Consider the following 23,478-nt stretch of genomic DNA (forward strand, 5'->3'; position numbering starts at 1 on the left):
ACATTCTCAAATTGGACCTATTTTAGAGCAATTCTTAAATTTTTATAAAGCTTTGTATTCTTCCAAGCCTTATTCAGATAAAGAAAAGGATGGTTTAGAGTTTTTAAAATTAATTAATGGTCTAAAAATTCCGGAGCATATAAAAAGAAGCTTAGAGGCGTCTATATCATTAAAATAATTGCAATCAGCGTTGAAGTCCCTTAGAGCTGGATCAGCTCCAGGTGGAGACGGTTTCACGGTAGAGTTTTATAAAACATTTCAAATATCTTTTTAGTTCATTTATTAAATTTATATCAGATCCAACTAACTAATGGTTGCATTACAGATACTATGGCAGAATCTGTTACTATAGTCTTGCCGAAGCCAAATAGAAATCCCACATTGGTTTCAAACTACAGGCCTATCTCTTTAATCAATGTAGATGGTAAACTTCTAGCTAAGACTTTGGCCTTGCGCTTGGCTAAGGCTCTCCCTTTTATTATTGGTATGTACCAAACAGGATTTGTTGCTCAGAGACATTCCTCCAACAACACCAGACTGGCATTTCATATGTTAAATTTAACAAAAGCCATGAAAGATCCGGCCTTCTCTGTATTCTTAGATGCAGAAAAAGCTTTTGATAAGGTGGAATTGACCTTCATGTATCAAGCAATGGACTGGTTTGGAATAGGTTCAGGATTTATACAAATGATTCAATCTTTGTATAGTTCCCCTTCTGCTAGATTGTATATTAATAATAATCTCTCTGAAGGTTTTAGTTTGTGGAGGGGAGTTAGACAGGGTTGTCCCTTGTCTCCTTTGCTTTTTGACATTGTATTAGAACCCTTGTTATTAACTATTCAACAGGCAAGGGAGATACAGGGTATTCCTTATTCAGATTGGGAATATAAGGTCTCTGCTTATGCAGGTGATATATTGCTTCATTTGAGGAATCCTGAAACAACCATTCCATTCTTACTTGACTTAATAGAGAAATTTGGAAAATTTTCAGGATACAAAATAAATTAGAGTAAATCAGAAGTTCTTCCTATTAATGTACATTGCACAAAAGGATAATTTTTTTAAAAAAAATTTTTATTCATTTTTACATCTGACATCAAATGTATAAATAATTGACATTTGAAATTGAGTACAGCACTTGAATTTCTGTCATTTTACCATTAATACATAAGATTTAATTGCTTCCCTCCCCCCTCACATAACATGTAAAATCAAATATATCATAGAGGTATTCTTTTCAAATGCAATAAACATTTAATAGAATTTAGAATCCCCCCACCCCACCCCTCATTTACAAATGTACTTTTAACGGAAATTGGTATCTAATCATTGCAATAGTTTATCAATGTCCCCCAGATCTCTTTAAATGTATTATAATTCCCTTTTTGTATAGCTATTATTCTTTTCATTTTATAAATGTGGCATGAGTTCCACCAAAAACAGTAATTGAGTCTACTCCAATTCTTCCAATTAGTTGTGATATGTTGTATGGCGACCCCTGTCATTATCAATAAAAGTCTGCTTTTTTTAATGAAATTTGGCTCTGTGTTCTCGTTGACATACCAAATAGAACTGTATCATACGATAGTTTCACAGGATTCTCCAATAGACAATTTATTTGTCCCCAAATTGATTTCCAAAAGGCTAAAATAAACGGACAATAGAATAATAAATGATCTAGAGTCCCTACTTCGAGATTACAATGCCAGCATCTATTAGACTTAGAGCTATACAACTTTTGTAATCTAACTGGGGTCCAAAAAGCTCTATGTAGAAGTAAAAAACAAGTTTGTCTCGTAGATGTGGACACTGTAGATCTCATCCTCCAAGACCAAATTTGTGGCCATTGAGATGCAGAAATTTGATGCTTAATCTCAATGCTCCAAATATCTCTAAGACCATTTTTAGGCTTCTTTTTTACTTATCCGTTTATCAATTTATACCACTGTGCAGCCTGGTTTCCCAGGAAGTCCACCTGAAAGCATAAAAATTCCAAACTATATTGATTGTTAAGATTTTTCCATTCAGGGAACCCCGCCTGAATGGCCTGCTTCAGTTGCAACCATCTGAAGCTTTGTAATTTATTAAGACCATATTTATGTTGCAACTGTGAAAAATCAAGCAGTTTATCATTAGAAATAACATCATCCAAAATACGTAGCCCTGCAATCATCCAATGCTTCCAGATGCAGTGGCGTACCAAGGCGGGGGGCGGGGGGGGCGGTCCGCCCCAGGTGCAAGGCCCGAGGGGGTGTTCAGCTGGCCACTTACCGAGCAATAGGCTGCCGCCGGTGAAAGGCTGCCATTGCCGTCAAAAGAAAGAAGCCGGCGCCGAATTCTCCCTCCCTGCTGCTTCTCTTCCCCGAGCCGAGCAACTCTAGCCGTCCGACGTCAATTCTGATGTCGGAGAGGACGTTCTGGGCCAGCCAATCGCTGCCTGGCTGGCCCGGAACTTCCTCTCTGACGTTAGAATTGACGTCAGGCAGCCAGAGTTGGTCGGCCCGCGGGAAAAGAAGGAGGGCGAATTCGGCGCCGGCCTGTTTCCGATGGCCAGTGGCAGCCTTTCCCCGGCGGTGGTGGCAGCATGGTGGTGGTAGCGGCGGTGGCATAGGGGAAGAAAGGGAGAAAGAAAGAAAGGGGTGGGGGGTGAGCCAGGGAGCCAGAAAGAAAGCAAGGGGGGGGGGGACAGGGAGCCAGAAAGAAAGAAAGGGGGCAGGGTGAAAGAAAGAAAAAAATGGGGCATGGGGAAAGAGAGAGAAAGAAAGGGGGGCATGGAGAGAGAAAGAAAGAAGGGGGCAGGGTGAAAGAAAGAAATGGGGCATGGAGAGAGAGAGAAAGACAGACATACAGAAAGAAAGGGGGCATGGAGAGAGAAAGAAAGAAGGGGACAAGATGAAACAAAGAAAAAGTTGGGGGAGGGAATGAAGTCTGGAGAAGAGGAAGCATACAGGAGGCTGAAAGAAGGGAAGAAATATTGGATGCACAGTCAGAAGAATAAAGTGCAACCAGAGACTAATGAAATTACCAAACAAAGGTAGGAAAAATGATTTTATTTTCAATTTAGTGATCAAAATGTGTTCGTTTTGAGAATTTATATATGCTGTCTATATTTTGCACTATGGGCCCCTTTTACTAAACTGCAATAGCAGTTTTTAGCACAGGGAGCGTCGAGAGCAGCGTGGGGCATTCAGCTCAGCTCTCTGTGCTAAAAAACGTTATCATGGTTTAATAAAAAGGGAGGGGGTATATTTGTCTATTTTTGTATAGTTGTTACTGAGATGACATTGCATAAAGTCATCTGCCTTGACCTCTTTGAAAACCCGCAGAATATAAATGATAATTAACATTTTCTCTGCGTACAATGTGCTTTGTGTTTTTAAAATTTTATTGTTGGTAGATCATTTTGAATTGGCCACGAAGGTAATGGGGAGGGAGGGAGGGGAGCTGCTGAAAGAAGTCTAGTAATCCTTGCAGGCTTGATTGCAGGGAATTATTTTTGTAAAATCATATTTTGTTATGTGACTGGTACGCCACTGTCCAGATGACCTTAAATTCGCTAATTTGAATCTTGGAGTTCAGCCATATAGTCTGATTTGTTGATTTATGTATAGGAACAGGTGTTAAATTACTAACATAGCGCAAGGTTTTCCATGTACCCATTAATATTCTGCTTTCATTATACAGTCTAGGCATTTTGATACTGAGAACATGACATAAATGCAGAGGAAACGTGAGTCGCCATTCCAACCATAACTAGTCTGGGTTATTATCAATGAGCTCTGGGAGGACCCAATACATAACCTGGCGCAAAATATAGGCTTGATGATACCTATAATAATTGTGAAAATTTACCCCACCCTCTGTAATTGGTTTTTGTAAAGATACTAAAGCGATTCTAGGAGTTTTACCTAGCCAAATAAATTTTATAAGAATACTGTTTAACTTTTTATAAAAGGACCCCTTAAAAAAACTGGTAACATACCCATTTGATAACAAACCACAGGCAATATCATCATTTTAATAGTTTGGATTCTCCCCCACCAAGAAAGATGTAAAGGATTCCATTGCTCACACATTTCTGTTACCTTCTGTAATAAAGATTTTTCATTCTCTTTCATTGTGTCTTCCAGCGTATTTTTTATCCAAATTCCTAAATATTTTAATCCATCCTCCTTCCATACAAAAGGAAATGAATCAAACAAACCTTTTGTACAATGCACATTTAGTGGAAGAACTTCTGATTTACCCAAGTTTATCTTATATCCTGAAAATTTTCCAAATTTCTCAATCAATTCAAGTAAGCATGGAATGGTTGTTTCTGGATTTCTCAAATGAAGCAGTGTATCATCTGCATATGCAGAGACCTTATATTCCTGATCTGAATAAGGAATACCCTGTATCTCCTTCATATGCTGAATAGCTAATAACAAGGGTTCTAATACAATATCAAAAAGAAAAGGAGATAAGGGACAGCTTTGTCTAACCCTGCTCTGCAAACTAAAATGTTCAGAGAAATTATTCTTAATATACAATCTAGCAGCAGGGGAGCTATACAACGTTTGAATCATTTATATAAATCCTGAACCTATGCCAAACCATTCCATAGATTAATACATGAAGGTCCATTCCACCCGATCAAAGGCCTTTTCTGCATTCAAGGACACAGAAAAAGCCAGATCATTCATGGCTCTTGTTAAATTCAACATATGAAAAGCCAATCTGGTGTTATTAGATGAGTGTGTCTTAGCAACATATGCAGTTTGGTGCATATCAATAATAAAAGGGAGAGCCTTAACTAAATGTAAAGCCAATGTCTTAGCTAAAAGTTTTCCATCTACATTGATTAGTGAAATAGGCCTGTAATTTGAAACCAAAGTGGGATCTTTATTTGGCTTTGGCAAAACTATAGTTAATGATTCTGCCATAGTACCTGTAATGCAGCCCTTAGTTAGTTGAGTCTGATATAAATTTAATAAATGAAGCAATAGGGTAATTTGAAATGATTTATAAAACTCTACCATAAACCCATCACCACCTGGAGTGGATCCAACTCTAAGAGACTTCAATGCTATTTCCAATTCTTTTAATGATATAGGCTCTTCTAAACTTTTTTTTATATGATCAGGAATTTTTGGTCCACTAATTAACTTCAAAAATTCTAATCCATCTTTTTCCCTATCATCATAAGGCTCAGAAGAGTATAAATCTTTATAAAAATTTAGAAATTGACTTAAAATATTTCCAATTTGAGTATGTGTATAACCTTTCACATCTTTAATTGCAATAATTTTTGTTCTTCTTTTCTTTGCTTTAATATAGTTTGCCAATAATCTTCCTGCCTTATTTGAAATTCCATAATACAGAATCTGCTGGGAAAACAAATCTTTCCTTACCAACTTTGAAGATATTTCATTATATTTACCTTTTGCTTTTAAAAGAGCCTGCAGAGTACTTTGTTCCCATTTTTCAATCAATTTAGGCTCCAGATTCTTAATTTCTTTTTCCAAAGTAGAAAATTGTTTTTAAAGTTGTTTTCTAATATATGCAGAATATGAAATAATATTACCTATCATGGAAGCTTTAAAGGCATCACATATTATTTCCATGGAAATTTATTCTGATGTATTAATTTGAAAGAATTCATTCATTTTTAACTGAAATTCTTCAAGGAACTTTGAATCGGCAATCAATATATTATCAAATCTCCATACAGATCTACTATTTTCCTGTTCAGCAAGTTTAAATTCAATCCACACACCACCATGATCAGACAAAATAATAGGATCTATAGAGGCATGTGTCACCTGCTGAACTAATTGATTTGAGACAAAAATATAATCTATTCATGAAAAAGATTTATGAACATGTGAGCAAAATGAAAATTCCCGATCATTAAAATGAAGTATCCGCTATATATCTTTCAAATCACAAGATTGCACAAAATTATCTAATCCTAATGATTTCATAAATTTACTAGGTTTTTTCCCATCAATCGATCCATAACAGCATTAAAATCTCTAGCCACTACTTTATTAGAAGCAGCCAGTGGGAGTATCAATCGTTGTAACGTTTTGAAAAATTCAATTTGGTTTGAATTAGGGGCATACACAATGAATAGTGCCAGGGTATTATTTCCCATGCTCAATTCCACATGTATCCACCTTAGCACAAAAGGATTATTTGAAAAATGTTCCTTTCTATGGAAAGAAGATGGCATAAAATATTTAGGCATTTGGATAAAAAACACACTGGATGAAACAATGAATGTGAATGAAAAATTTTTATTACAAAAGGTAACAGAAATGTGTGAGCAATGGAATCCTTTATATCTTTCTTGGTGGGAGAGAGTCCAAACTATTAAAATCAATGTGATATTCTAAACTCTAATAATATCATGCACAACAAATCTAATGTGCAGAAATATTTTTTTGTATTTTGAAGTAGGTTTGTTCCAATGTTAGTTTCATAATTTAAAAACATTAATGAAATGCATTTGTTCACAAATGAATATTCTTAATATGTCCTTTTTCTATAGCTATCTGCAATATAACTTCAGGAAGTACTGTCACCATAGTGAACTTGACATGGGTGAAAGAAAATAATCTAACTTGTGTCCCAAACAGTATAATCAATCTGCAAGTGGACGCCCCAAGCTATCAATACTGGGAGTAAGTGCATAAGGCCTTATATATATCATTTAAATATATATAGTAACCTTTGGAGTCTAGACTTATATCTAGTTATGTGTATAAAATAAAATTTAACAAACAAGTTGAAGGGAACATTTTTACATTTCTTTCTAGGTTTCAAAGCTTAGCTCTCATCATGAGATCAGTGCAAATTCATAAATAGTGAGTGGGGTTTAACTGGGCAGGAACCCAATGTTCTTTCTAAGCTGTGTGGAAGTCCTCCTCTTACTTTTGGGCTAGTGGATGGCGCTGTTTCAATATCACATTTTCAGTGGTGAGAAACAGACAAGCTGTGTAAATTTGTAGTTATGTTGCCTGTCTCTACAGACTGAAAATACAGTATTGAAGTATCACTCGTTACTGGCAGGAATGTAGTTGTCGGATTCTCACACATTCTCTATTTCTGTAAAAATCACTGTCTTCTACCCTGTTGGAGGTCATGGACTTGCTATATCACCTTTCTATGAGTACAATCAAAGTGGTTTATATATACTACATAAAGCACTTTTCTTCTATAGTGTGGGCTCACAATCTAAGTTCAGTACCTGGGGAAATGGAGGATTAAGTGACTTGCTCAGGATGACAATGCGCAGCAATGGGAATTGATCCTAGCTCCTCAAGTTCTTAGCCTAGTGAACTAACCATTAGGCTACTCCTCATTGTCTCCTCAGCTCTTAACTTTGGGGTGCTCTTTGTCTCCTCTCTCCGTTTCTCTCCACACACAGTTTAGAGGGAACATTGGTCATATCCATTGCTCTCCTTCAGTGCAGGCTGTGTCTCCTTCAAGCCATGCATCCTCATTGAAGTCACCCACCCCTCGACACCCTGTCACACTGATGGTACCGGCCATTGAGCCACGGGTACTGATGTAAATCTTCAGAGAACAAAATGAGTTTTTCTGAAGGGAGCCCGGTGACAAGTTCAAATTGCACTCAACACCAGTGCTTACATCAACTCCCTCGGTACCAGCCCAGCCTAAGCATAGCACTCCGAAGACTCATGGTACCAGTTCCAGATCTACATTGAGACATCAATCTACTTCCTGTCTGCGCTCTTCCAGTAGACATCAACGTTCTCCATTGAGGCATCAATCCTCTTCATTGCAGCATTCAACACTCTTCATCGAAGCATCGCCATTCCCAATCACATCAATCTCATACTTCCAGGTACAAAAGATCTTTGAATTGTTCTTCCTCATCATCTTAATCGGATAGGTAATGACAATATTGAGGAAGGTCTTCTCGCCATCCTCACCGGTCTCCTCCAAAATCTTCATCTTTTAGAGTCACCTGGAGTTCACGAAGTTGATTCTGATATCTCGTATCACCATACTGACACAGAATGTGAGTCTACATTATCTGCTCCTGAATCATATGGTATACCTTCAGATCCATCTCTTCCTTTCTTTTACTAAGTATATTAGACAGTTGGGTAAGGCTCTCCCTGTCAAATTAGAAGCTGACACTAAGCCCAGAGCAGAGCTCCTTGATGCTTTAGAGTACAACGAGCCTCCTAGAGAGCTTCTTAAGTTACCTTTACACAGTCTCCTCAAAGAGGCACTATTTAAGAACTGGGAGACTCTTTTTTCTGTTACTATAGTCCAAGAAAGATTGATTCACTCTACAGAATAATATCTTGTCCTGGCTGCAAATACATCAATTATTGCTTGTGGAATCGACCCTTAAAAAATCCTCCAACTCCAAGGTTTATACTTCTGCACCACCAGGATGTAAAGGTCGTACCATGGATAAATTTATTCACTGTCTTTACCAAAACTCTATGTTGGCCAGTAGAGTACTTAATTACAACTTCTATATGGGTTTTTTTTTTACCTTAAACATCTTGTAAATAAGTTGGCTGATTTTGAGCGCATATTCCCTCAGATCATCATGCAGATTTTCAACAGAATACACACAGTCTAGTTCATACATGAAAATATATGGCATTTGATGCAATTGAAATGTCATCCAGAGCATCTTTTATGTCTGTTGCTATGAGGCATCTTGTATGGCTGTGATTTTTCAACATGGATATTAATCTTCAAGATCACTTAGCTAACATACCATGTTTCGGTGAAGAACTCTTTGGTGACAGGATAGAGGCTGCTACTCAAAAGTTTACTCAGCATGAGCAGAATTGGAACTCTTTAAACAGATCTAAGACTAAGAGTCAGCCATCTAAGCCTGCTGCAAAACTTGCTTCTTATTCATATAAGAGACGGTATCCTGCAACATCCTTTTCTTCCAAGCCTCCACCACAGAGCATAAGAATAGCCTTACTGGGTCAGACCAATGGTCCATCAAGCCCAGTAGCCTATTCTCACAGTAGCCAATCCAGGTCACTAATACCTGGCAAAAACCCAAAGAATAGCAATATTCCATGCTACTGATCCAGGGCAAACATTAAACAAGAACACTCTGTAACGAATACTCAAGTCTGAACAAAACTCTACAACTGATAGTGAATCAAAGTGCTCAGAGATATGAAGATGATAACAGGGCGAACCCAACACTACCCAATCATCGCTTGAATTCAAAGCACCAGCTGTAAAGAGTAATTTAATATGCACAATTGCTTCGGGTGCACAAGGCTACTAGTTTTATATTAAATTAACAAATATATTATACAGTCCAAAACAGCAAACTTATCTGGAGCTTGTGGGTTACGACATGACACAGACACATTTCGCTCCTGCCTCAGGGAACCAAGAGAGAATTTACAGGGCTACTTAAACCGTGTGGGCGAGATGTAACTCTAAAAATACAAAAAACAGATTACGAAAATTTTCACTTTATTCTTATTTATAGTTTAAAACTGAACTAATTTAGATATAGAAAAAAGTAACCAGCCACAGGCAGGACTTACCACATATCTAACGCATTTCTGTCAACCAAGCAACTTTCAAAAGTAACAGCTCTTAATACGACTGTCTCCTCACAGCGTGTCAGCTGCTACACTGACATCGTAGGAGAATTTAAAGGACTATTGCATCAGTACTAATGACGCCAAAAGTTACTCAACCTGTAGATGAGTATTGTAGAGAAGTGAACAAATTAACAACTGAGTGAAGATCAAAAACCCGTATATTTGATCTGCAGCATCATAAAACATTTTATAAAAAGGCACGCCACTCAGTTTCATTATTGAGGCCTTTGGGGTGCACTGTATCTAACTGGAAGATCCAGCGCTGTTCTTGTGCTTAGAGCCTCGCTTTCAAATTACCACCTCGGGGTAATCTGGGGGTATCCAAGATGGAGTACCATAATGTAGACACATGATGATTAGCCTGTAACCAATGTTGAGTAAGGGGGGGCTTTCAGGACTTGGGTAGTAATCCTGGAAACGTGTTTTCTAATACATACTCAGATGTTCCTAACCATGTGACCTATGTATAACAATTTGCACGGACACTGGATCACATAGACAACACCGCTAGTGCCGCAGTTGGTAGATGTTATCGATTTCCGACGATACACCCATGCAGGCAATGACATATCATGTAAAGAGACCGTGTACTGGCATACGTTACACGAAGAACATGGAGAATGAACCCCCATAAGGGCAACGCTAGGTAGAGTACCTGACGTGAACTGAGATCTAGTTAGTTGTTTTAAATTACGACCCTTTTAGTACGCAAATCTAGGGGGCTTTTGAAAGGTGTCATGATATTGTAAAATATGCCAGTGAGACTGAATGATGTGTTTGATTTTAAATGCATAATGGGAGTACGGGACTACACACACTGCAGAGACCTCACTAGAAACATTGGTATTAGCAGTAAAGAGAACATCACGTTGGACATAATAAGCTCTTTTATATGCCCTGTTAATAACTTTATCCGGATACTCTATTGCTTTAAAATGGTCCCACATATCCCCTGCTTTATGAACAAAATCAGTATGAGAAGAACACAGGCGACATAGCCTTAAAAATTGTCCAGTGGGGATGTTATCCTGTAAATGCCTTGGTTGATGGCTATGATATTGTAGCAAATTATTTCTGTCAGTGGGTTTTCTATAGATGGTTGTATGGAAACTGCCCTCACTCAAAGTTATGTTGATATTCAAAAAAGGTAAACTGTAATTGCTGGAATTAGCTGTGAAAAATAAATTGGGATCACCCTAGTTTAACCAAGTCACAAACGCTGATAACTCAGTTGCTGTGCCCAACCACACTGCAAAGATGTTATTGATGTACCGTTTCCATAAAAGGAAGTTGGAAAAACACTCAGCTGGATAAAGGTACTCTTCTTCAAAAGATGATATGTATAAACATGCAACTGTAGGAGCCATTTTGGAACCCATCGTGGTACCCTTAACTTGTAAATAAAAAGATTTATCAAATTGAAAGTAATTCTTGTATAGAGCCACCTGTACTATGGTGACCAAAAAATCAATACGCTGAGATGGTAAATCCATTTTCTGTAACTGTTTCCTGATAAAATTAACAGCTGCATCCTGTGGGATATTGGTATATAAAGCTGTGATGTCAAACGATACCAATATAGCATGAGATGGAACATTCATGAAAGTGTCCAGAAAAGTAATCATAACTCCGGTGTCCTTAATATAAGATGAAATCAAAGGAACTAGATCCTTTAGCTGTAAATCAAGGTATTCTGATAATGGTTCCAACACTAGGGGGCGTCCTGGAGGATCCACCAAAGACTTATGAATTTTTGGAACAAAGTATATAACTGGAATTACCGGACAGAGGCATTTCAAAAACTTATATTCCCCCTCAGTTATAATACCTAATTCCAAAGCTTGAAGTAATATATACGATATGCCTTCAGCCAATTCTTCAGTAGGATCATCTTGAATCAGTTGTTAATAAGTATCATCAGAGAGTTGGTGATGCACTTCTTTGATATAGGAGGAGGCATCTAAAATTAAGATGCCTCCCCCTTTATCAGCAGGGCGAATAACTATATTCATATCAGATGACAACGATTCCAAAGCTGCCCTTTGGCAGCGGGTTAAATTGTCCTTAGTGACTAAATTCTGAGACTCCAAAACATTAATGTCCTTTTCTACCAGCTGTTGGAAAACTTGTATGTGAGGGTCAATGGAGCCTGGAGGGTTCCACATGGATTTAAGTCTTTTAGATGTGAGACTCACTTGATTATTAGAGGAAGCTTGAGTAACAAAATTCATATCACCCTAGGGGCTTGCTTAGCACAATTAGCGTTGACATCTTGAAAGAAGTGCTTCAATCTCAGTTTACGTATAAACTTGTGTAAACAAATACGTGTGTCCAAGGGATTGTATTTTGAAGTGGGTACAAACGATAACCCGTTATTAAGCACATCAATTTCTGTGTTAGTAAGAACCCAACTAGATAAATTAAACACATTAGACTGTTTCAAGATTTTGGATTTTTGTGTCTGGTGGGTCTCAGATTGCCCACTCTGGGGTTGCTTACTAAAAAAAAGTCTTTTTTTGTGGAATTACAGCATTGCCTGTAGAAATGGTGACACTTTTGGCAGCTTGTTGTGGATCTTCTTCAGAAGATTCACTGGTGGTTTGAGCGTAGGTAGGACGTTTGATGGTTTTGCGTTGTGATTTGTCCATCCAGCTGTAAACATATCCACGCTGATAATCCATCTCATCCCTATGTAATTTTTTTATCTTGGGACCTCTCAACTCTGTTTTGAACTCCTCAAGTTTTTTTGTTAAATCTTGGAATTGAGCTGCATATGTATCTTCTTGTGTGATACTTTTAAGATAATCTTCATGTGAATGTGCATCAACTTTATATTGGTCTAATTCCAGTTTAGTTGTTTCTATGATTAACAACATTAGATCATAAGAACATTTGTTAAGGACTGCATTCCATTTTTGTATAAAGTTGGCATTGTCCAAAAACAGTCGTGGTTCAGTTCTCATCCTTGAACCCGCAAGCTCCAGATAAGTTTGCTGTTTCGGACCGTATATTATATTTGTTATTTTATATAAAACTAGTAGCCTTGTGCACCCAAAGCAATTGTGCATATTAAATTACTCTTTACAGCTGGTGCTTTGAATTCAAGCGATGATTGGGCGGTGAGGTGGTAGTGTTGGGTTCGCCCTGTTATCATCTCCATATCTCTGAGCACTTTGATTCACTATCAGTTGTAGAGTTTTGTTCAGACTTGAGTATTCGTTAGAGTGTTCTTGTTTAATGTTTGTCACTGGCATTTGATCACTCTGCTCTCATTTTTTGAGAGATTTTTTTGCTCCTTTCATTTATTTGACTGATCCAAGGCAAGCAGAGGCTCCCCCCATGTCTAAATAACAGACTATAGACCAGAGGTAGAGAACTCCGGTCCTCGAGAGCCGTATACCAGTCAGGATTTCAGGATTTCCCCAATGAATATGCATGAGATCTATTTGCATGCACTGCTTTCAATGCATATTCATTGGGGAAATCCTGAAAACCCGACTGGAATATGGCTCTCGAGGACCAGAGTTCCATACCCCTACTATAGACTTTTCCTCCAGGAATTTGTCAAAGCCTTTCTTAAAACCAACCAGGCTATTTGCTTTTATCACAACCTCTGGCAATGCATTCCAGAGCTTAAGTTAAAAAAATATTTCCTCCTATTGGTTTAAAAAGAATTTCCCTGCAGTTTCATCAAGTCTCCCCTAGTCTTTGTAATTTTTGACAGAGTGAAAAATCGATCCACTTGTACTCGTTCTACTCTACTCAAGATTTTGTAGACTTCAGTCATATCTCCCTTCAGCCAGGGGAGACAAAAGCAACAGAGACTTCAAGAGACGCAGCCTTCGGCTCCTCAAAAGCCTACTCAGTCTTTTTTACGTGCGCTTCTAGAGAGCATGGCCAAAACCTCTCCTTCTCAACCTCTTCTCCAACCCATCAGAGGTCGACTTCAATTGTATCATTGACGCTGGACTCTCATCACTATGGACTTTTGAGTCCTCAAAGTCATCAAATAGGGTTACTCTCATAGCCATTCCCTCAAACCACCCTCTAAGAGAGTATTCTTTCACATCTCAACAGACGTCACTTCTTCAGGAAATAGAAGCTTTATTTCAACTAAATGCCATAGAAATAGTTCCATCTTCTCAGAAAAAGCTTAGTAAGTAGGCCCCTAAATGTGTCATAATAATGTTCAAAATCTGCATTAATACACATTTTTCATGTGATTTAGTATATTAGTTCTCAAACTAGCCCTGGGGGACCACCAGTCAATCAGGTTTTCAGAATGTACCTAACGAATATGTACGAAACAAATTAGCATACCTGTCATCGCCAAATCTCTCTCATCCATATTCATTAGGGATATCCTGAAAACCCAGCTGGCTGATGGTCCACCAAGGCAGATTTGAGAGCCACCAGTCTAGTAAATGGACTCCAAAAATGGAGTTGTAGGTATTTGTTGCAATATCCTCCCCCCCCACACACACACACACTCACTTTTATGAAGCCACAGTAGAAGTTTCTACTGTGGCCCAGAGCGCTAAATACTACAATGCTGCTCTGACACAGAGAATTCCTAGAGCATTGGAGCATTTAGCGCCCCAGGCCATGGTAGAAACCTCTATTGCAGCTTAGTAAATGAGAGCCTATTTCTGTAAATAAATGCATGCTGCTACTGTCCATTCTAACAGCTAGTCCAAATTAAGTAGAGGTACTCTATATTCATAAATGCTTGCATGTGTGTCTTTTTTTTCCAGTAAAGTAACTCTCCGTCGATCCAGTGGTATTGGTGATACTGGTAAAATGGTTTGGTACCTAGTTCTTTGTCTCCTCCTGGCATGGATACTGGTTATATTATCATTGGTTAAAGGAATAAAATCATCTGGAAAGGTATCTGGAGGGGAACCCTTCCCCCACCCAATAAAATAATAATGATTTTATATATATATATATATATACACACAGTATATATATGGCTTTATTTATGATTTAATTTGAAAAGTATGACAGAAAATGTTTCTTCACATGTTTGTAAATATTTGAAGTATAGCAAACTGCTGCATTTACTATTATAAATTTAGACAAATTATAACCTGTTAGAATTTAAACATATTTGTTAAGAACATAAGAATTGCCGCCGCTGGATCAGACCAGTGGTCCATCGTGCCCAGCAGTCCGCTCATGCGGTGGCCCTCTGGTGAAAGACCAGCGCCCTAACTGAGACTAGCTCTACCTGGGGAAAGCAGAAATACAAAATCAATTTTCTTATATAGGACTGATGAAAATTAATGTCTTGATATTCCTTAGCTCTGCAGCTATCTTGGGAAAGGGGTGGATTCAGACATACAGCAGATATACAACAAAAACCTTATGAAATGTGCAACTGCTTGCTTGCCTTTAAAAGAGGCAGCTTTGATATATTTTTGTATCTTTTATATCCCTTTTTAAAATCTTGATATTTGAAAGATGTATGGCGGATACTTCATTTTAATGATCAAGAATTTTCTTTCTGTTCGCATGTTCATAAATCTTTTTCAAGAATAGATTATATTTTCGTCTCAAATCAAATAGTCCAGCAGGTGACACAAGCCTCCATAGATCCAATCATTTTGTCTGATCATGCTGGAGTGTGGATTGAATTTAAAATTGCTGAACAAGGGGGGGTGGGGGGGGCACTGCTGAGCCCACAGGAGATGGTGGTCTGAACTCTGAGCTCCCGCAATCTCCCTCTTACTTAGCAAACTGCTTTCTCGAATCGAGCTTTTCATTACCACGGAACATATATAAACCCTATTGAAGTATAGTGGAGCAATTATATCTAACTACTTCTACTCTACTCTGTACCGATGTCGGACAAAAAAGTAGGCAAGAGGCACAAGCCTGATCTGGTCTCGCCATCGAAGACGCTGCTAACTGCCTCTGCCGGCGATAATTGGGGATGTAGCGTTTATCCTTATCCGGTTTGGTAGTACGATGATGGTTGCTTCTGTGAAGGAACCCGATAGCAAGAAAGGGGCAAGGACATCCTGGAATTCCCTATAATACTCGACCGTCAACCCATCAGGTCCTGGAGTTTTCTTAAGAGCCATAGAGCGAATGACCAGGGATAGCTCAGAGATGGTTATCGGTTCATCTAAGAAATTGTTATCCGCCGAATCAATCTGTGCATGTGGAATATCCTGCAGGAAAGTCGTGGTCAACTGCGGACAGCAAGACTCAGAGGTGTAGAGCTTCTGATAAAAATCCATGAAGGCCTGGGATATTGCAGATGGCTCAGTTACTTCCTCGTTCGAATCAAACTTAATGGCAGCGATAAATGACTTTTCACTACGACATTTAAGATAATTATCCAAGAGATGACCACATTTGTTATTCTCAGCAAAGTAAGATGCCGATTGCTGAAGTATGAGACCCCCTGTGACTCAAGATAGCATTGTATTGGAAACGCGCCTTATTGAGGCGAAGTAACAGAGAGATATCAGAAGGAGTATGCTGGTGTTGTAATTCCAGGGATTTGATCTCATCCTCCAGGGCTCTTTGATCTTCTTTCAACTGCTTATTCAACAGACTCGATGGCGATGCGAAGATCTATGCTAAGTTGCTTTCTACTTGTCTACAAGCTGTTATTATCAAACTTATATCATCGGATCAAAGTGGCTTTATCAATGGTCGATATTCCTGTGCTAATACACGAACATTCTCTCATGTCATTGCTCAGGCACCCCATCAACAGCAGGAGATCCTGACAGTGGGTCTAGATGCTGAGAAGGCCTTCTATTGGATCGAATGGCCTTTCCTCTTTCACACTCTACGCTGGTATGGTTTTTCCGAGGCTTTCATTACCAAACTTCAGGTTCTTTACTCTAAGCCCACCACCAGAACATTCATCAATGACTCTCTTTCATCTGCCTTTCACCTCATCAGGGGCACTAGGCAAGGTTGCCCTCTCTCGCCATTGCTCTTTAATCTGGCGTTGGAACCATTGATTCAGCGGATACGTACCAACCCCAACATCATTGGCTTTAAATTCCAGGATCAGGAACTTAAGTGTCGGCATATGCAGATGATATCCTGCTTTATATCACGCCTTCTTCATTTCCACACCTACTTTCCACTATTAAGGCATATGCAGCTGTTTCGGGTTATAAACTGAATACCGGCAAAACGGAGGTGATGCCTATTAATTGCCCTGCAGCGGAATTTGAAGTCTCCTACCATGGAGTCAAATGGTCAGCTACTTCTATGAAATATTTAGGGGTTTTCTTTGGACCCACCATTGCTGAAACTATTCAGCTCAACGGTGAATATTTGCTGGATACAATTAAGGCGTATGTTAACAAATGGTCTCCCTTGTCATTAACTTGGTGGGGTAGACTTGAGACCATTAAGATGATGCTTGCTCCCAAGATAAATTACATTCTGTATATGTTGCCATTTCACCTACCGGCTTACTATTACAAACAGATCGACTCCCTCCTTACAAAATTTCTATGGAACTCTAAACAACCTCGCATTGCCTTAACTAGGTTGAAGGTGCCTCGCTCCTCAGGTGGGGTAAATTTTCCCTGTTTCCTGCAGTATCATCATTCGTTTATTATGAGACAGTGGACAGTGGGTTACCACGGTGCTAGTCGTGATGATCCCCCTGCTTGGCTCTCACTGGAGTGCGCGTTATATGGCCAACATCGTCTTCAATATCTGGCTGGTGCAGTGCTGCCTAAAGCGGATAAATCTGATGTTTTTCTTACAGCGTACCAGTCTGCTATTGCTTCTGTGGACTCTACTTTTTCGTCTACTTGGGGTGACTCTACATTGATCCCCATCTGGAACAATGAACGTTTCAAAATCCTAAACTCTATCTTGTCTTGGCGTGACTGGCAAAGTTGTGACATATGGCTGGTTCAAGATCTCATGAATGCAGATGGCTGGTTATCTTTTCAAGAACTCTCTGCCACTAAAGGTCTTGCCAGTTCCCAATACTTTCGATGGCTACAACTTATACACTGCATCAAACACTCCTTGCCTCCAACTCAATCTCTGCATGGTATGCCTGGCTTACAGGCTCTCTTATGCTTGTCATCTGGTGTATCCCCTAAAGCATCGCTGTGGTATAAATTAATACAGAAGGTGGACTTTTCTGGCCCTCTGGAAATGGAACTTAAATGTCATCACCAACTCAATCTTCCATCTGATGTTATAGATTGGACTGGGCTATGGACAACTTTTTTCAAATCCATACGCTCTGCCTCTCTTCTCCAATCTATATTCTTTGTACTTCACAGAGCTGTATGGACTCCCGTACTATCCAACAAGATTGACTCGAATATTTCCTCTCTCTGCTGGGCCTGTAATCAGCATAAGGGTACTTTGGAACACCTTCTATTTTCTTGCCCTCATGTTAAGTCATTTTGGAATAGAGTATGGTCTACCATATGTGACATTTTGAATTTTACTGGCACCTTCTCTTTTCATCAGGGACGCGGCAGAGGAAATTAGGCCAGTAGAAAAGTTGAAGCAGCATGTTTAGTGTGCCTGGGACGCTGTTGGAGCTGCCAGGTTTGTCGGCCGTGTAGCGGTGGAAGGGTTGAGCAGTGGAAGGGTCGGCTGGGAGAGTCCACGGGGGTTTCTGGTGTGCCGGGTAGGGTCGGCGGGGGGAGGGGGAAGGGAGGTTAAAAACATGCTGCTCAGGGGGATGGGAGGGAGGCAGGCAGGCAGACTGGCATCGGAGAGGGGGTGGGGGGCTTCGATGGAAGGCAGGCAAGCTGGAATCGGGGGGGTTTCCATGGAAACATGCTGCTCAGGGGGATGGGAGGCAGGCAGGCTGGCATGGGGGTGGAGGGTTCAATGGAAGGCGGATGGCAGGCTGGCATTGGAAAGGGGGTGGGGGTTTCAATGGAAGGCAGGCAGGCTGCCATGGGGGGGAGTTTCCATGGAAGCATGCTGCTCAGGGGGATGGGAGGCAGGCAGGCTGGCATCAGGGGTGGGGGTGGAAGATAATGAAGATAATGAAGAGGACATAAGGAGGCACTGGGGGCACTAAGGACATAGGAAGGAGGCACTGGGGGCATTAAGGACATAATACGCTGGCACTGGGGTACTAAGGACACAGTACACAGGCACTGGGGCACTAAGGACACAGTACAGAGACACTGGGGGCACTAAGGACATGGGAAGAAGGCACCAGGGACACTATGGACATAGGAAGGGCCACTAAGGACATAGGAAGGAGGCACTGAGGGCACTAAGACACAGACAGAAAAAATGACAGACAGGCAGCGTGCAAGGAGAGAGAGACAAAGAAAAAAAAAACCCAGACAGACAGACATCTACTCTAGCACCCATGTAGAGTGCTGCAGACGCTGCTGGAATCGGAAGGTTTGTCGGGACCGCGGAAAGGGAAGGGGGGGGGGGGGGAAGGGACTAAGGGAGCAGCCAGACTGTGGGAAAGGAAAGGAGGGTAGGGGAAATGTTGCTGCTGCACAGGGAAGTGATGTGGGGGGAGCGAAATGGAGGGGGAGGAAATGCTGCTGTGGCTGCTGCACAGGGAAGTGGTGGGAGAGAAATGCTGCTCTGTAGGAGGCAGGGAGAGAGACAGTTAGATAGAAAGAAAAGAAGAAAGACACAGGGGCAGGGAGAGACACAGAAAGACAGACAGACAAAGGGGGCCAGGAAGAGAGAGACAGACAGCGGGAGGGAGAGAGAGACAGAAATAAAGACACACAGACATATATTCTAGCACCCGTTATTGTAACGGGCTAAAATACTAGTTAATAATAATTTCTCAGAATGTTTCAATTTGCAGAGGGGGGTTAGACAAGGCTGACCTTTATCTCCTTTGCTTTTTGATATTGTATTAGAACCCTTATTACTAGCTATTCAGCAAGTGAAGGAGATACAGGGTATTCCTTACTCAGATCAGGAATACAAGGTATCTGCATATGCAGATGATATACTGCTTCATTTGAGAAATCCAGAAACAACCATTCCATGCTTACTTGAGTTGATAGAGAAATTTGGAAAATTCTCAGGATATAAGATAAATTGGAGCAAATCTGAAGTTCTTCCACTTAATGTGCACTGTACAAAGGGCTTGTTTGACTCATTTTCCTTTTTATGAAAAGAGGATGGATTAAAATATTTAGGTATTCGGATAAAAATGCGCTGGAAGACACAATGAAAGCGAATGAAAAATTTTTATTATAGAAGGTAACAGGAATGTGTGAGCAATGGAATCCTTTACATCTTTCTTGGTGGGGGAGAGTTCAAACTATCAAAATGATGGTTTTGCATGTGGTTTGTTATCAAATGGGTATGATACCAGTTTTTTTAGGGGTCCTTTTATAAAAAATTGTATTCTCACAAAATTTATTTGGCTGGGTAAAACTCCTAGAATTGCTTTAGTATCTTTACAAAAACCAATTACAGAGGGAGGGATTAATTTTCCCAATTTTTATAGATATCATCAAGCCTATATTTTACCCCGGGGTATATATTGGATCCTCCCAGAGCTCACTGACAATATCCCAGATTGGTTGTGGTTGGAATGGTGACTCATGTTTCCTTTACGTTTATGTCATGTTCTCAGTATCAAAATGCCTAGATTGTCCACATCTGGAATACTGCGTTCAATATTGGTCGCCGTACCTCAAGAAGGACATGGCGGTGCTTGAGAGAGTCCAAAGGAGAGCAACGAAACTGGTAAGAGGGCTGGAACACTGCCCATATGCCGAGAGGTTGGATAGGCTGGGGCTCTTCTCTCTGGAAAAAAGGAGGCTCAGGGGAGATATGATAGAGACCTTCAAGATCATGAGGGGCATAGAGAGGGTGGATAGGGACAGATTCTTCAGGCTGAAGGGGTCAACAGGCACGAGGGGGCATTCGGAGAAACTGAAGGGAGATAGGTTCAGAACAAATGCAAGGAAGTTTTTCTTCACCCAAAGGGTCGTGGACACTTGGAATGCGCTACCGGAGGAAGTGATCAGGCAGAGTACGGTACAGGGATTCAAACAGGGATTGGACGGATTCCTGAGGGATAGGGGGATCGTGGGATACTGAGAGAGGTGCTGGGATGTAACACAGGTATAGAAAGCAAACCAAGTAATAAGTATAGAAATCCAACCAGGTCGTGCATGTGCAAGACCGGAGGGTTAGGACTTCGATGGGAAGATAAAACTCAATGGGAAACCAAGGTGGCAAGGGGGCCCCTTCTGGTGTCTCAGACAGGCCGTGACCTGTTCGGGCCGCCGCGGGAGCGGACTGCTGGGCAGGATGGACCTGAGGTCTGACCCAGCGGAGGCACTGCTTATGTTCTTATGTTCTTATGTATAAAGAAAATAGAATATTAATGGATACATGGAAAACCTTACGTTATGTCAGTAATTTAACACCTATTCCAATAAATAAGTCAACAAATCAAACTGTATAGCTAAACTCCAAGATTCAAATTGGCGGATTTAAAGTCATCTGGAAGCATTGGATGACTGCAGGTATACGTATTTTGGACAATGTCATTTCAAATTGTAAACTGCTTGATTTTTCACAGTTGCAACATAAATATGGTCTTAATAAATCACAAAGTTTCAGATGGTTGCAACTGAAGCAGGCTATTCAGGCAGGGTTCCCTGAATGGAAAAATCTTAACAATCAATATAGTTTGGAATTTTTATGCTTTCAGGTGGATTACCTGGGACACCAGGCTATGCAGTGGTATAAATTGATAGCTGGATTTATAAATAAAAAGCCAAAAACTGGTCTGAGGGATATTTGGAGCATTGAGATTAAGCATCAAATTTCTGTGTCTCAATGGACACGAATTTGGCCCTTGGAGGATGAGATGTACAGTGTCCACATCTAGAGACAAACTTGTTTTTTTCTCTTACATAGAGCAATTTGGATCCCAGTTAGATTACAGAAGTTAAATAGCTCTAAGTCTAATAGATGCTGGCATTGTAATCTTGAGATAGGGACTCTAGATCATTTGTTATACTATTGTCCCTTTATCTTGGCCTTTTGGAAATCAATTTGGACCCAAATAAATTATTTAATGGAGAATCCTGTGGCTTTATCGTATGATACGATTTTATTTGGTATGTCAATGAGAACAAAGAGCCAAATTTCATCAAACAATAATAAGCTTTTATTGATTATGACAGGAGTCACCATACAACATATCACAAGTAATTGGAAGAATTGGAGTAGATTCAATTATAATTTCTGGTGGATTATATTCAATAAGAATTATATAAATTTAGGTTTCTTGCATAATATTTTAACTTTATATAATACTAATTTTCTAAAGAAATGTTAAATTTGATGCTAATATGTGAGTTAATCAAGTGTGTATATTCAAGTTTATAATGAGTTTATTTGATACACTTGTTGTAACATAAGAAAATGAATAAAGATTTATAAAACAAAATTTCTGGTGGAATTCGCTGTGTCACATTTATAAAATGGAAAGAACAATAGCTATTCAAAAAGGAAACTATAATAAATTTATAGAGATCTGGGGGCCATTGACAAATTATTGTAATGAATAGATACCATTTTCCATTATAAGTACAATTGCAAATGTGGGGAAGGGGGGTCTGAATTTTATTAAATGATTAGATCAATAAAAAATAATATTTGATAAGATATATTTGATTATATATGCTATAGTAGGGATGGTTGGGAAGGGGTTAAATTTTATGTATTAAAGTTAAATATGATAGAAATTCAAGTGATGTGTTTAATTTCAAATGTCATTTATTGATACACTTGATGTAAGACACAAAAATGAATAAAAATGAATAAAGATTAAAAAAAATCTTGATAACTTTTTATTAAATTTTAGTTTCACAAAGAACCTAATAACAAAGTAATTAAGCAGTATATATTCCTTTTTTATATATCTTTATTCATTTTAAAATTCACAATAAGTGTTTCAGAACATCAAAACAATTTCACATAAATAAAACACTTAATATTCTGCAATTATCCATTGAAAAGATTTTACACCCTCCCTCCCTACCCTTCCACAACAAAAATATAAGACATTTCATATAATAAAATATTTCCTAATATTTCTTACAATTATATAAAGGCCATCTTAAACCCCCTCCCTCCCCCCATCTTGGACATGTACTAATAAGGGAAAAAAGGGTATCTAATCCTTACAATAATTTGTTAAAGGCTCCAAAACATCCCAAAATTTTTTTAAATACCCCTGCTGCGTAGCTATTACCTTTTCCATTTTATATATATGAGACAAGGAGTTCCACCAAAAACTATAATTCAATCTTTCCCAATTCTTCCAATTACTTGTAATCTGTTGTATGGCAACTCCTGTCATGATAAATAAAAGCTTATTATTTTTTGAGAATATTTGGCTCTTAGCTCTCACTGACATGCCAAATAATACAGTATCATATGATAACGCCACCGGATTTTCTAACAATTTATTTGTCCCCATTTTGAATTCCAAAAAGCCAAAATAAATGGACAATAGAACAGTAAATGATCTAAAGTCCCTGATTCAAGGTGACAATGCCAACATCTATTAGACTTAGACCTATCCAATTTTTGTAAACGAACAGGGGCCCAGAATGCTCTATGTAACAGAAAAAAAACAAGTTTGTCTCATAGATGCGGACACTGTACACCTCATTCTCCAAGACCAAATTCGTGGCCATTGAGATGAAGTAATTTGATGCTTAATCTCAATGCTCCAAATGTCCCTAAGTCCTGTTTTTGGTTTCTTTTTTACAAATCCAGCTATCAATTTATACCACTGAGTGGCCTGATGTCCCAGAAAGTCAGCCTGAAAGCACAAGAACTTTAAACTATATTGATTATTAAGATTTTTCCATTCAGGAAACCCCGCCTT

General features: G+C 39.2%; 1 protein-coding gene across 2 annotated transcripts in view; it reads left to right on the forward strand.

Moving 5' to 3' along the window:
- LOC117361374 (sodium- and chloride-dependent neutral and basic amino acid transporter B(0+)-like) overlaps positions 1-23,478 on the forward strand; it is a 284,301-nt gene that overhangs the window by 95,713 nt on the left and 165,110 nt on the right. For both annotated transcript variants that reach the window (XM_033946600.1, XM_033946601.1), the window contains exons 7-8: positions 6,536-6,668; positions 14,369-14,501. In XM_033946600.1, coding sequence (XP_033802491.1) covers positions 6,536-6,668; positions 14,369-14,501 — 266 coding nt within the window. The remainder of the gene's footprint in view (positions 1-6,535; positions 6,669-14,368; positions 14,502-23,478) is intronic.

Source organism: Geotrypetes seraphini, chromosome 5 (genome assembly GCF_902459505.1).
Source record: "Geotrypetes seraphini chromosome 5, aGeoSer1.1, whole genome shotgun sequence".
Lineage (NCBI taxonomy): Eukaryota > Metazoa > Chordata > Amphibia > Gymnophiona > Dermophiidae > Geotrypetes > Geotrypetes seraphini.